At 52.3% G+C, this 14,070-nt stretch overlaps 1 protein-coding gene and 1 non-coding gene across 2 annotated transcripts; both read right to left on the reverse strand.

Annotated features, from left to right (window-relative positions):
* Positions 1-87: 87 nt before the first annotated feature.
* Positions 88-13,930, reverse strand: LOC122364156 (PAN2-PAN3 deadenylation complex subunit pan3-like). Its single transcript, XM_043334287.1, has 13 exons — positions 13,918-13,930; positions 13,136-13,227; positions 12,136-12,354; positions 11,477-11,714; positions 10,796-10,948; positions 10,032-10,148; positions 9,665-9,826; positions 9,225-9,344; positions 8,814-8,911; positions 8,186-8,328; positions 7,377-7,565; positions 6,916-7,078; positions 88-2,411 (listed from the first exon to the last, which is right to left on the reverse strand). The coding sequence occupies exons 2-13, from the start codon at positions 13,205-13,207 to the stop codon at positions 2,280-2,282; spliced, it is 1,806 nt and encodes a 601-aa protein (XP_043190222.1). The 5' UTR covers positions 13,208-13,227; positions 13,918-13,930; the 3' UTR covers positions 88-2,279.
* Positions 3,091-3,162, reverse strand: Trnat-cgu. Its single transcript has one exon. It is a non-coding gene; the product is annotated as a tRNA-Thr (tRNA).
* Positions 13,931-14,070: the final 140 nt, after the last annotated feature.

The following is a 14,070-nucleotide window of genomic DNA, read 5'->3' on the forward strand; positions in this document are numbered from 1 at the left end:
CCACACTTGGGTGTGGTATGTCATCATCCTTTGGGTATAACTGCAGGCGTTCGGGTAGAAGAAGCATTCGGTCTTCGGCAAACAACATTAATATTTTCATTTTTATTCATTTTTATGAGCTTTACCTGTCAGTCTCAAAATAAGACATCTCTTTCATATTTTCCTAGATACAACACCTAGGAAATTAAAAATACTTCTGGAGCCAAAACGGCCAGGACTTCAGCGATATAGTGAGGCAAAAATGTCGAGCACAATTGTGGAATTCACTGCGACAATGGAGTATAAAACATCACACTTTTTGTAAATAAATACATGCAGACCGTTGTGGTCGGGAATTTCGCCGGTTCGCCACAATTGCGGTAGACAGCTGAAACCGACGCAACGAATACGCGAAAAGTGCGCATAAAATTATGCAATTCTGACACCGACACAATCGCCTCTTATCGCTACTGCCATCACTGTCTCTGGCGTTGGCTTATCAACCAACGGCCATCCGAGGTCAGTTCGGTCGGCCGGGTCAGCGGCTCGAATAGAGCGTCCCGGCAGGCGGAGACCACTTGCCTCCTGCCGGACCGTAACAGCGCCGCGACTTTGTACAGCGTCCGCTTCACGACGCCGACGCACGCACGCACAAATATACGCATCCACACACACACTTACACATAAGACAAGCGGTCTGATTGGGCTGGCCACAGCGCGCGCGCACCGCGGAGCGACCAAGCCACAGAGACCGCGACGCGACCCTGTTGGAAACCCTTCCAGTCGGCACGGCGCCCTACCCTGGGACACGGGGTCTCACCAGTAGCACCTCCGGAGACGCAAACACACAACGGGGACGAGCCCGACCGACAGCACAGCTTCAGAGCGTGCTTTGAGCGGATCAAACCTGTCAGCGCGGATGATAGTAAAAGAGGATGACAAGTGCATCCCTCAATTTGATAATCATATAAAAAATAGTCCGATTCCAGGCCAGATGAGAGAGCATACAAAAACTATCCGGGGCTGCAAGCAGTGTCGCCACATGTTGCATTGCAGCGCCGTATTTCAGCGCGCGCTCGGGGTGCGTCCCGACGGACGCGGCATCCGTCCGGGCGTTATGGAAGCAGGGTCTGTTTGTACCTTCGATCAATGGGTGGCGATACTTTGGACGGGTGGAATAGGGTGAATGAGACGCCACGAGTCATATTTGTGAAACATGTTGCTGAGTGGAACATAAGGTCCATGAATGCTATGCTCCCTGGTTTATAAAGTTTAATGCGCAAATATGTATAAAGCTAAAACATCGACCTTCAATGGGTGCATATCATAAATAAATACATAAGTCGGTCGCAGCGCAATCATTTGGGTTCATTTTCAGCCATCGTAATATCACGAGGGACTTCAAGCAAATAAAATGCAAAATAGACAGATCTAAACGCGTTCTGCATGGAAAATGCAGAAAGACATAAGTACGGCCAGCCCTTTGTGCAGTGGCTCACTGCTCAATGATTGCATCTCGCCTGTTCCACGTACTCGCCCTATAATATATAAACTGGCGAGCAAATATTAAGGAGATGATTCAGTCTGCTTAAAAAGACTGAATCTAATTAGATCGTACCACTTATCTGGCCACTGGCAATATCTAGCTTAAAAAACGAGCGCAGCAAGTGTCAGCAACTTAAATAACAAAGCTGAAATGTCTCAGTAAAAGCACAGAGCAGGATACTTTTCATGCAGCGCCGTAGGGTTAAGTAAAGGAGTAAGATTTGGGGACTACTCTGCAAATAAGTTCCTAGCCACCAGTTGTCGTTGTCGAGCTCACGAAGCTGTGTGTGTGGCCGATCCCTATAGATGAATACCTAAAAATGAGACATTATGACGACAATCCGGTAAGTAGGAAGTGGGACGGTGAGTATACGAGTGTACTCGGTGGGAGGGGGGGGGGGGGGTACTTTTGAACGGCTCACGGGTGGTACTTTTGAACGGCTCACGGGTGGTACTTTTGAACGGCTCATCGGCGCTTGGCCTGCTCACAACCCCATCAGTTTGCTCGAGCCCCTGCCCCCTGCCCTCCCGTCCCCCGAGCCACAGCCCCGCGGAGTGGTGCGGCCGGCTGGGTGGGAGCGTCAGGGTGCGCCGTCCACCCCCCGGCCGCGCCGCCACCCCGCCAACAGCCGGACACAACCTACCAGACTCTCCGCGCGCCCGCCACCGACCTCAGGGCGCCGCGCGCGCCTCCCCCGCCGCGGCCAGCCGAGCGAGGCTCCGGCGCAGACCGTCCGTCCGTGCACTGGGCGCCACTAGGAAGCCGTGGCGTCCTCCTTGGCCAGAGTCTCCTCGAACACCTCCTGGAAGGAGCGCTGGAAGCACTGCTTCAGCTCGGCGTACGTGGCCACCAGCACGTTCTGCATGTCCCGCGACATCAGACAGATCTGCGGGGCGAGAGAGGAAGCCACTGTCAGATTGGGGTAACATCAGACAGATATGAGGGGGCGACAACAGACTGATCTGCGGGGCGAGAGCGGAAACAACTGTCAGATTGGGGTAACATCGGACAGATATGAGGGGGCGACATTAGACAGAGATCTGCCGGGGTGAGAGAGGAAACCATTGTCAGATGGGTCAGACAGATCTGCCGAGGTGAGCTGAGCAGAAACCACTGTCAGAGACTGGGTCGACATCAGACAGATCTGCCGGGACGAAATAAGAAACAACTGTCAGCTGGGACGGCAGCAGGACAGACTGTCAGATGGGGCGACAGCAGGATGGGTTTTCAGAATGGGGTGACACAGAGCTGTCACAGAGAACAACAAACAGATCTACCTAAACTTCTAAAGATGGACGATTGCATCAAGAACAAATTAACGTCAACTGGCACTGTAGGGAGAAAGAAATACGAATACAGGGGCGGACATGTCTGCAGGAAAACACATAAAACTATTAATCCTTCTGATTTTCCCCATCCACTCGCCGCAAACCGCTCGCCTCCCACCATCAGGAGTACGAACAACTGCCACTTCGTTCTCGAAGGCTGGTTCCACGTTTGGGCAAACCTTCCTTCACTGGGAGCAGCTCCATCAAAACGCGACCCCGACCGGAGCGCCGCACTCCTGCCGCCTGTGAGAATCGAACTCACGACCCCCTGTTTACGAGACAGGTGCTCTGCCTCTGAGCTAAGGCGGCGACGAGCTAATCGCAGATGATCATTTGACTCCAGAAATGACATTGAGACGCTCAGATCCTCCGCTCGCCTCTCCACCCACAGTCACAAACGGTTGCGCAAGTCTGGTAAAAGTGACCGGTTGGGCTGTGGCACGCGCATGGTCTAATCGGCGCTAGCACCATATGAGGGCGAGGGCTCGTTAGGTGGTGGTGTTAGTTATGCTGGACTGGTCGGAACAGGAGTGGTACTTCGTACCAACATCTCATCATCAGACTACAGTTAGTTCGTCGATCAGTGGTCTAGTAAAATCCTCTCAAATCCCACCCTGCCTAGTTAGGCGCGGCTAGGCGTCGGTTCGACCCGTCCTGAGCCCTGTTTCACGGCACACCGCCAACCGACGCTGCATGAGTCTACGGCCGAGCAGTAGGGAAAAGAACCACGGAAAGCGCCGCCAGCCCCCTCCATATCATGCTATTGTTCCACAGCGCAATCACCATGTCCAATATTGCGATATGTGCACCATGATTGCAGTCTCCATCGTAATGTGCGATACTGTACTCTTCAATGTCCTGTGTTATCGTTGTGTGACCAACTGCAGTCTCCAATATAGTGTGTTATCGTGACAAGTTTCACAACAGCCTTAAATATCATGTGATACCGTTATATACCCCATCACAGTCTCCAACATCCCTTGTTATTGCTATATCCCCAACAGCATTTCCAACATGCCGTGTTATTGTTTTATCCCTACAGCATCTCCAATGTCCTACGTTATCGTCATGTGCCCAACTGCAGTCTCCAATGTCCTGTGTTATCGTCATGTGTCTCACTGCAGTCTCCAACGTCCTGAGTTATCATCATGTCCCCCACTGAAGTGTCTCCAATGTTCTGTGTTATCGTCATATGCCCAACTGCAGTCTCCAATGTCCTGTGTTATCGTCATGTGCCCAACTGCAGTCTCCAATGTCCTGTGTTATCGTCATGTAACCAATTACAGTCTCCAATGTCCTGTGTTATCGTCATGTGCCCCACTGCAGTCTCCAATGTCTTGTGTTATCGTTATGTGCCCCACTGCAGTCTCCAATGACCTGTGTTATCGTTATGTGCCTAAGTGCAGTCTCCCATGTCCTGTGTTATCGTCATGTGCTCCCCTGCAGCACGGAATATATAGTCTACGACATGGAATGGACAAGATCGAGATTTCCTGTAACTGCCGAGTTTTTGGCGACCTGCTGATTTAGTCGTGCGGATTCGCTGTGGTTACTTCCTTTACGAGGATGAAAGTATAGTTGCCAGACCTATAACTAATAGGGGAAGGTGGGGCATAACGGGGTACCGGGGCAATATGAGAAGGTGCATTTTATTCTAATCAGGTGTTGCTGTCTGGAATCGCTTCTGACAATTTAAACTTCGCTCGTTTGCCGCCCTTTTCTGGTGGACGCCGGAGGGAGGCGGCGTTGCTGAGGATGGTGGGTAAGGTTTTTTTCATGGTGCTGATGTATTTTTCAACATTCGTTTGGTAACTTCCTAGGTGAAAATCCGTTCGAGTAGGTTTGTCATAGTCAGTGAAAGCAATGACTCTCGTCCTAGCCAACCTTTCGCTGCGATAGAAAGTTGCCGGCTGTTTTGATAAACATGAACGATCCTGCTCTATTGCCAATGTCCTTCGGGGGTTAAAACGGGTTTCCGGTAGAGGCGATATGGGGTGGTGAATTTTACCACATTTTACCACATTTACCCCATTTACGTGCCCAGAAGTGCTTTTTTTGTTACAGTTAAAACTAGTTGCCTTTATTGGCCCACTCACGTTTCATAAATGCATTTAGAGGAGGGGTTGCGTTAAACGTTTCAAACGTTGTCATAATGTTTCTCCATTATAAGTAGGTACACAGGCACCGTGTATGTGCCTAATATATATTTTTGCCGAGATAAACTCTTTCATTTTCAGTAGCTTGGATCTTGGCTTAAGCGGCGAGTGCACAGGAACGTGCACCCAGCAGCCTGACACAAGTCCCAGATTTTCACCACGCCTTTTATCGTTTGTCGCAGTCCTCGAATGGAGTCGATGCTGGCGCCGCCACCGACCGTCCACCGCTGCAGCCAGGCGTCGCTCTCCTGAAGAAACTGCATGTGTTCTCCCACCGTTGCTGGATGGAGGCTGGATATCGCGCGTGGCTTTGAGCAGGGGTCGAACCGGGCGGAAGAGTTTAGCACATCGAGCAGGTCGTTGAGGCGCAGCAGGAGAGTAGCAGTCGGGAGTGCAGTGCGCGGGAGCTTGCCGTGGGTCGCATGCAATGTGATTGCTGCTGCTACTGTCCGGCTCATCACCTGTAGGGCATAGCTGACTTTCATTTTTCAAAGCTGTTTGGCCTGATGTGTTTCTGGCTTAGTTTTGGAGCAGCCCGTGGGAAAGAAGCGCATTCCAGTGTGTAGAGTGTTTCTAAATGACTCCAAGAGGCTACTTCACCGTCTACTTCAATATCGTATTTCATTAATGCATTTCGTATGCATTTGAAGATGTGAGGCACGCCATACAGAGCAGCAACCTCGTGCCCGTCCACGATGAACAAGCCGGTTTCCGCAGCTCCGAGCAGTCTGTAGGTCGCCTGGTTGTTCTTTGACATGTCACAAGTTGTAGCTAGCACAGTGAATCCCGCTGTTGTTGTTACACGTTGGACACACTGTGTTAACAGCTGCTGCTGCACAACGGCCTTGGTCGTTCCGGAACTCAGAAAGAAACCGATGGGCTGTTTCCAGCGTTTGGTGACACTGACGCCCCGCACCATCATGACCAAGGCGTGGTCGGCGCAGGCATTGGCGCGGCAGAGAGAGCCATGATCAGTGAAGCCCTCGATGACGTCATCACCCCGCTGGTAGGCCAACCTTGGTTTCAGCTGCATTTCGTCGAACGAAATGATGCACAGCTTGTCCTTGGCACTTGCTCCGGCGAACTTCTCTTTTATGAGAGCCAAGATAGCGTCATGAAAGCCAGGTCGCATCTGTATTTTTTCCATCTTCCCCCGCAGAGTTCGAGGATGGGGAAGGACGTACCGTTTTTGTAGGAACCGATACGCCCTGGGACCAAGGCCATATATAGTCCTGGGACCCTGAAAGTAGAGCGCGAGTGCTCGCACTTCCTCATCTTCATCAAATTTTAGACGAATTTCATCGAATTTCATTTAATTTTAGACCAATGTTAAAACTCTAATGCAATGAATAATGTATAAATGCTCCCGTAACAATGTGTGCTAAAAGTTTCCAATAAAATATACGGTTACCATTTCAAAGTCACAGTCACAACTTGGCCCTTGAAGACGAATCATTCGACGATTGTTAAGAAAAAATGTATGAAATGTTAAGAAAATATATGAAAATGTAAACCCACGTGGAAAGAAATTCATCCGCTTCCTCCGGATCTCCGGATATTCATCCGGCAAAATCCTTGATTTTTGGTTACACACGTGGCAATGCTAATCGAAGCTTCTGTCCATTCCATGTCGTAGACTATATATTCCGTGCCTGCAGTCTCCAATGTCCTGTGTTATCGTCATGTGCCTCACTGCAGTCTCCGGAACAAAGTGGTTTCGTCTTGTGTCTCGTTGCAGTCTCCACGAACATGAGTTACCGTTACACTCCCCCGTTGCAGTCACCAATAATTCTGTACATTTGTTTGCTTCACTGCAGTCTCACTAATGCTGGAAACCACCGGCGCCCGCCGCGGCCCCACAATACAGTATACACTACCGGCGCCCGCCGCGTCCTGCGGCCCGTACCTTGTCCGAGGAGCCGGCGTCCAGCTTGTTGAGGCACTGGACCACGTGCGCCATGTCCAGGAACGGCCGGCCCTCGTCAGTCACCGCGTGGAACACGTAGTCGCGGAACAGCTTCAGCATGTAGCGGTCGCCCGTCTCGGCCCACGACGGCTCCAGGTTCAGCCTGGTGGTGTGCGTACAGACGGGTCAGACCCCGGCTGGCTTGTCTAGGGTCACCCTGGCGGGTACGTACACGGGTCACCTAATGATAGAAGATACTAACTGAATACAAATTCCGCCAGTCGTACTCGCAGGCAATACAGGTAACCACGCCCTGTCAGATTCAGCAACAAACTCGCCCAAAACGATCACTGACCAGTCTACGGTCTACACCCCTGGTCCACGCCCGGTCACCAACTCTCCCGTTCCCGTCCCGTATGTACGGCACGTCTGACTGCCCACACCACCTCCCTGGGACTCACTCAGGCCTCTCTGTGATGGCCGACATTTTGGCCAGCAGCCGGAAGAGCCGTCCGTTCTGTACCTCCCGGCCCAGCTCGTCCTCGAGCCGTTCGGCCAGCCGACCGCTGGTGTCCAGCTGCTGATAGAAGCGCGCTCCGATCAGCGGCATCACGTCTTCGATGGTGCGCGGCCGCGGCGGCATCAGCAGGCTGAAATACATGGGGACAGAGGTCAGTAGACTGAGGCAGACGGCCGCGGCGGCATCAGCAGGCTGAAATACATGGGGACAGAGGTCAGTAGACTGAGGCAGACTGCCGCGGCGGATCAGCAGGCTGAAATCGATAGGGGGAGGGTTAGCGTACTGAGGCAGACGGCCGCGGCGGCATCAGCAGGCTGAAATAGACAGAGGGGGAGGGTTAGCGTACTGAGGCAGACGGCCGCGGCGGCATCAGCAGGCTGCAGCAGACGGGGAGAGGGGTCAGTAGGCTGAGATGGGCCGCCGCGGTGGGAGGGAGCATTTATCGGCTGTGGCCGAAACAGTCGGTGGGAGAGGTCCGTAGACCTGAGATAGATAGAGCTGGGAGCATGGGAAGGGGCTAGGAGACTCAAACAGGCAGAGGAGGAAAATCTAGGGTACATAAGCAGTGTAAAATTGTTACCAAGGACTGGACGGTAAACTTAGATAAACCAATGACAATTACATTACTATAAACACACAACATCAAACACGCCCCTGGTAAGCACGTTTTAGATTTAGCAATTCATATGCGACCCGTCCCAGAGCGGGGAGCCGCCCGCTCGCCCTACTGTCCGGCGCAGCGCCGCCCACCTCATGATAAGCGCCTTCAGGTCGGCCGAGTAGTGTCGCTCCACGATACTGATGCTGGTGCTGAAGTTGTCCCGCTGCACGGCCAGCAGCGAGTTACACGACAGCGCCAGCAGCAGCTTGCCCAGGCTGACCAGGTCCTCCTGCTGTTAGCGGGGAGGGGGCAGGGTCAGCTGACGCGGTCCCTGACTGTGTTTTCAGTATGGTGGGTTTGCTGCCGGTCTGACTGTGACATGGTTGTTGGGGTCAGTCGCAGCTGCGGCGGCTCGGTCAGACGGAGTGGCGTGGGCAGACTACGCTCCCCACACGACGTATCACAGCGGCGATAAACGCGCTCAGTCCAGCCGGACGTTTATTAACCGGCGCCCTGTCACGGACAACAGCTGAGACTAACCTGGTAGTGTGGCACCATGGCTAGCGGGTTGGTGGATACTGAGTTCACAGCTGGCTGCAGACCGCAGTGGTACACACGCTTACCCTGATAATGCGGCACCATAGCCAGCCGGGTTGGTGGCTGCAGCTGGCTTCAGACAGCTGGTAGACAGCGGCTGCCGACTGCCGAGACTTACCTGGTAGTGCGGCACCATGGCCCGCTCCTGTGACGTTACTATGGTCCGCTGCCGAGACTCACCTGATAGTGCGGCACCATGGCCAGCGGGTTGGTGGCGTTGTTGTCGAACAGCAGCACATCCAGCACGCCGCAGCAGTTGATATGCAGCCGGTCGCTCCCTGTTGGGGGCACGGGACACGTATAACACATGTCCTTGTAAAACGTCCTGGAACACGTATCCGGGATTGGGGAGCTCACAAGTTGGCCGCTACCACATCTATCAGTCACAGCTGGCATTCTAAGGATACCGAAAAAAGCCGGGCCATCCCGGCCAAACCATGGCAACTCACTAAAAGTCATACAAAGAAACTATACTGTCCCAAACAAACGAATAGTAAATTGATTGATCCAGGCCCTACACAACTCACAAGCAGACCCTTCTATGTTCAGCGGTCTATAGGCCAGAGCGCTCGCCAGGCCGTCAGTACTCACCAGTGACGAGGATTTTGCTGGGGTCGAGCACGCGGCAGGCCAGTCCGCTAGAGTGTACCTGCCGCAGCGCGCCCGTCAGCTGGATCACGTAACTCCAGATAAGCGGCTCCGGTATCAGTGCTGTCAGAGACAGGTCAGAGGTCAGAGGTCAGCTCAGCACACGGCACCGCGGGCTCTGGGATCAGCGGAGACAGGCCAGAGGTCAGGGGTCAGTTCAGCACACGGCACCGCGAACTCCGGGGCTGGCCGGGTCAGATCCGCGCCCGGAGGTCAGCACATATGATGACAGACGGGCATGGCGGAAACCAACTGGAAACACGAGCATCACCTACCTACGTATTATGTACTGAGAAGTCGATTGACAGCAGATGTTGAAAGGTCGGATATAAGTCGGTGAAACAATGCCAGACGGCGAGACGGCGCTGTTACGGCGCACTCACCGTTCTGCTGCCGGAGCACGGCGTTCTTCTGGGCGCTGTAGGGCCGCGGTATGCTCGGGTCCTGGAACGGGTCGGAGAACCCGTTCAGCTGCGGCGGCTGGCTAAAGTGGCGCGCCATCAGCGTCTCGGCAGCAGGCAGAAAGTCGTACACCATCACCACCGCTGCGGGGGGAGGCGGGGGTCGGTCACCACGTCTGGATCCACCGACGACGGTAAGGAAGGCTTGTCACTGTTAGAACCATCAGCATCTCAGTCGTCTGTCGAGCAGGCAGCATGGAAGAGTGGCAACCATTGTTAAAATAAGCGACAAATTAATCGTCATATGTATACCACAGATAAGGGCCTCTGGCCTGCGATCGGCACTCACAGTTGTCTCCGAAGCTTTTCGTGGTGAAGAGCTCCCGGAGTGTGACCAGGTTGCTATGGTTCACCTTACTCCAGAGGGCCACCAGCTGGAGACACTTGGTGCCGGACAGTCTCAGACCTGCGCGCGTGGGGAGCATCGTCAGAGGCGACCAATGCCGGCAACTCAGCACAGCGTGACAAGCACCAACAGGCCGCTGTAAACGCACAGGGAATTATTTCATAGACTCAACTCAAAGTACTCTTGTCTCATCAAACATCTTTAGCCTTGCCCTTAGACCGGCCCAAACAGGCCCAAACAAGAAGTATGTGTTGAGCTCGTCCTGTCTAGCACACAGCCCTGCGGACGAACCCTCTGTAACCATACATCCACCGTGTATCCTCCGCAGACGGTAGCACTATACCCTCCAGTAACACTGTATCCACCCACCGTGTATCCGCCGCAGGCAGTAGCATTGTATCCAGTATCACCCACCGTGTATCCGACAGAGGCAGTAACATTGTATCCATGAGTATCATCCACCGTGTATCCGCCGCAGGCAGTAGCATTGTATCCATTATCACCCACCGTGTATCAGCCAGAGGCAGTAGCACTGTATCCAGTATCCACCCACCGTATATCCTCCGCAGGCAGTAGCACTATATCCCCCTCCCCAGGAGCACTGTATCCACCCACCGTGTATCCGTCGGAGGATGTAACACTGTATCCAGTATCACCCACCGTGTATCCGCCAGAGGCAGTAGCATTGTATCCAACCTATCACCCACCGTGTATCCGCCGCAGACAGTAGCACTGTCCCGACTTGGTATTGGTCGCCTTGTACGCGCTGGTGACGTAACCGAACGTGCTCGACTTGTGCGGCTGGCCGGGTGGCTCCAGAGGACACAGCTCGTGGTAGTTGTCCACCTCGGTGGGCAGGTCTGACACGGAGGGTAGCGGTCACATATTGATCACAGACACACACAGACACAGCTCGTGGTAACTTACTGTCCACCTCGGTGGGCAGGTGTAACACGGAGGATAGCGGTCACATATAGATCACAGACACACACAGACACAGCTCGTGGTAGGTTGTCCACCTCGGTGGGCAGGTCTGACACGGAGAGGTAGCGGTCACATATAGATCACAGACACACACAGACACAGCTCGTGGTAGTTGTCCACCTCCGTGGGCAGGTCTGACACGGAGGGTAGCGGTCACGTATAGATCACAGACACACAGACAGACACAGCTCGTGGTACTGACACGGAGGGTAGCGGTCACATATAGATCACAGACACACACAGACACAGCTCGTGGTAGTTGTCCACCTCGGTGGGCAGGTCTGACAAGAAGGGGTAATGGTCACACATTGGTAGCGAGCTTATGTCACAGTTCTGCACTCTGGAGTGCCTCCATACGTCCTCTGCCCACCCTCTGACCGGGGCGACGGGCGTCGGGCACCCACCGGGGAAGGCCTGCGGGTTGGCCTGCATGAGCAGCACGTGCTGCTGGCGCAGGATCGCCTCCCGCAGCTGGTCGCTGACGAAGAAGCTGGCCGGGTGGGTGGCCGCCTGGGCGTCCGAGAGACGCGCGGGCGGCGCCACGTACGCCGTGTAGGGCGGCGTGATGGTCGGCGGCTCGGCAGACTTCTGCACGGCCGCGTCCTCGGCGCGGAAATAGTACGTCGTGCCGCCCACATTCTCCTGTGGGGGAGGGGAAGGCATTGGTGATTGGTAGCTACTAGGATGGTTCCAATACAGTTTATCAACTCGAGGTCAAATCCATGACAAACATTGCAGCATGGCACGAACAGTTAAGTACAAAATTCTACCTACTAGTATTTTCTCGAAACCACAACTCAGGAGTATTGACTATATCAGCTCTATCCAGCCAGTCCCTACTCAGGAGTGGACAATTGTGCCGAGTTGGGGTAGCACGAGTCTTCCCAATTCCACGCCGGCTGCGCCGGCTTGGCTTTGGAGCCGCACCAGACGGCGGAGGTCAAGGTCACCGCTCGGGCGGCGGCGGATTTGCTGCGTCTATGCAACCCCAACTCGGCATATTTCTCCACCCCTGTCCCTACTGCAGCCCCTGAGCGGCGACCACGGTAGGTACCCCACTGACCTCAAACAGGGGCGCGGCGTCGGCGGCCTCCTGTCCCGGCGGTCCGGCCGCGGAGGCGGGCCCTGCCGGAGCGGCCGCCGACTGCGGCGGTGAGCCGTTGGCAGTGCTCTCCGGTGTGAAGGGGCGCGCCGAGGGGCCCAGGCCGCGGCCCTTGCCGGCCGGACTGAGTGTCAGGCCCGAAAGAGCGCTGCTCAGCTCAGGCCGGTCCGGCACACGACTCTGTGGGTGGCAGGACTGGTCAGATGACCGCGGCGGGCCGACATATGGTGAATTAGTGGCACATGACAGAGCTATGGGGATACATGGTAATATGAGCGACACCAAATGGCAAATACTCCAAGAACGTGGCATTCTAGCTAATCACTGGGAAGTGTAAGTTTGAAGGGCACTGAAAAATGGATTTTCTTATCAGAGCAATTATCTACCAGGCAGTAACAAAAAAAACATTAAATGCTTCTGTTGTCTGCTTTTAGGCACCTTTTAGGCACATAATTTAGGTAGCTACTAGCTACCTAGTAGGTATATGCAACAGGTGTTGCATAGATAATACCTACATGCAATACATGTCACAGCATTAGGTAAATATGTTAGTGAGAAATATGCTGGCATAGGTAATTCATGAATATTTATGAATAAAATGGGCTAAGCAGGGCATATTACACAGTCCTAAATCCCTGATTACCAAGGGAATTGTGACAGCAAGATAAAATGATAGAGCACAACCAATAAAGCACTAAGACGGGCAATGCAGCATGCCCTGAAATGAGCTTGTAACATACCTATGCAGCATTTTGCAGAATACCTTACTGAAAATGCATTACCTTTTAATGATCAGCACAGCAATAAATGCAAACTGAAGCATTTATCAATCATATTGATCTCAAACTTACTAGGTACTACCTATTAGTCATGTCAGGAAATGCATACTGCATAGTTATTAAAAGTGATGCAAAATATGGCAGTTTGCACATTGCATAAAATGTTTATTATGAAAACTCACAGTAAGGTATGTTGAAAGTTTAGATCCTTGTGGCAGACCAGATGAAGAAAATGGAATAAAAACATTGTCCATTTCAACACCTGTAAAACAATCTGCAACAGAGACAAAATTTGAGTAAAGCACCCAATATCACATAACAATGAAAAGAGGCCGGTTTTAACTTCCTCCAGAATTCAATTTAAGACAGACACTTCTAAAAAAATAAGCTCTTTCAACTAAGGTGGTGGACAGTTGGCAGCTGTCATCTCGATACAGAGTGAGGTGAAGTATCGTGTGTTTGGTAAGGTTAAGCTAGTTTCAAGTGGTGTTTTCAAGTCATTTGATTTTTTATTAAGCTGGCATGATATGACTAAAAACGCAATTGCCAAAGAAGTGGAGCAAAGGATGAGAAGTGAATATGTTTAGTTAAAAGAGAATACATTCCCCACAACAAAACAAAAAAAGAATAGAATCAGCAGTGGTCATTAAAATCAGTCATTGAAATATAACTGATCCAACTGTAACATGAACATGTCTAGCTTTGCCTCCCTAACTGTCCTGATAGCACAGAAAATATTTATTAGCCAGAAGTGGTCAGTGTTGGTGTGCAACAACTCAAACTGTTGCAACAAATGGTGCCCAGCATGTTGACGCTTAAATACTATCTGCCACAGTGACCACTCAAGTGTAATCCAATGTAATTGAGTAGCAAAAGCACATATATTAATAAAACGCAGACTAACCTAGTGTAAATAATCACCTAACGCCTTTATTACTACTGATGTTGCTAAACATCAACATACCCTGCGAAATTCTGCACCACACACGGCAAGCACCAGTTATGTCTGTCGTCAACTCCGGCGCTACTTAGACGATATATTTGCTGGTCAGCTGTTCTTATTTATTTTGCTTTCCTTCGCTATTCTTTATTTCTTTTTCTTAAAGTTTGAAAATTT

Source organism: Amphibalanus amphitrite, unplaced genomic scaffold (assembly GCF_019059575.1).
Source record: "Amphibalanus amphitrite isolate SeventyFive unplaced genomic scaffold, NRLGWU_Aamphi_draft 000659F_arrow, whole genome shotgun sequence".
In the NCBI taxonomy this organism is placed as follows: Eukaryota; Metazoa; Arthropoda; class Thecostraca; order Balanomorpha; family Balanidae; genus Amphibalanus; species Amphibalanus amphitrite.

What these genes read in the sequence shown, in the direction of transcription:
- LOC122364156 (XM_043334287.1), bottom strand. Translation starts at nt 13,207, where the DNA reads ATGGACAATGTTTTTATTCCATTTTCTTCATCTGGTCTGCCACAAGGA. An exon ending in ACGCCGCGCCCCTGTTTGAG is followed by an intron (nt 11,715 to 12,135) that starts GTCAGTGGGGTA and finishes CCTCCCCCACAG; the next exon opens with GAGAATGTGGGCGGCACGAC. An exon ending in CTGAAGGCGCTTATCATGAG is followed by an intron (nt 7,566 to 8,185) that starts GTGGGCGGCGCT and finishes CATGTATTTCAG; the next exon opens with CCTGCTGATGCCGCCGCGGC.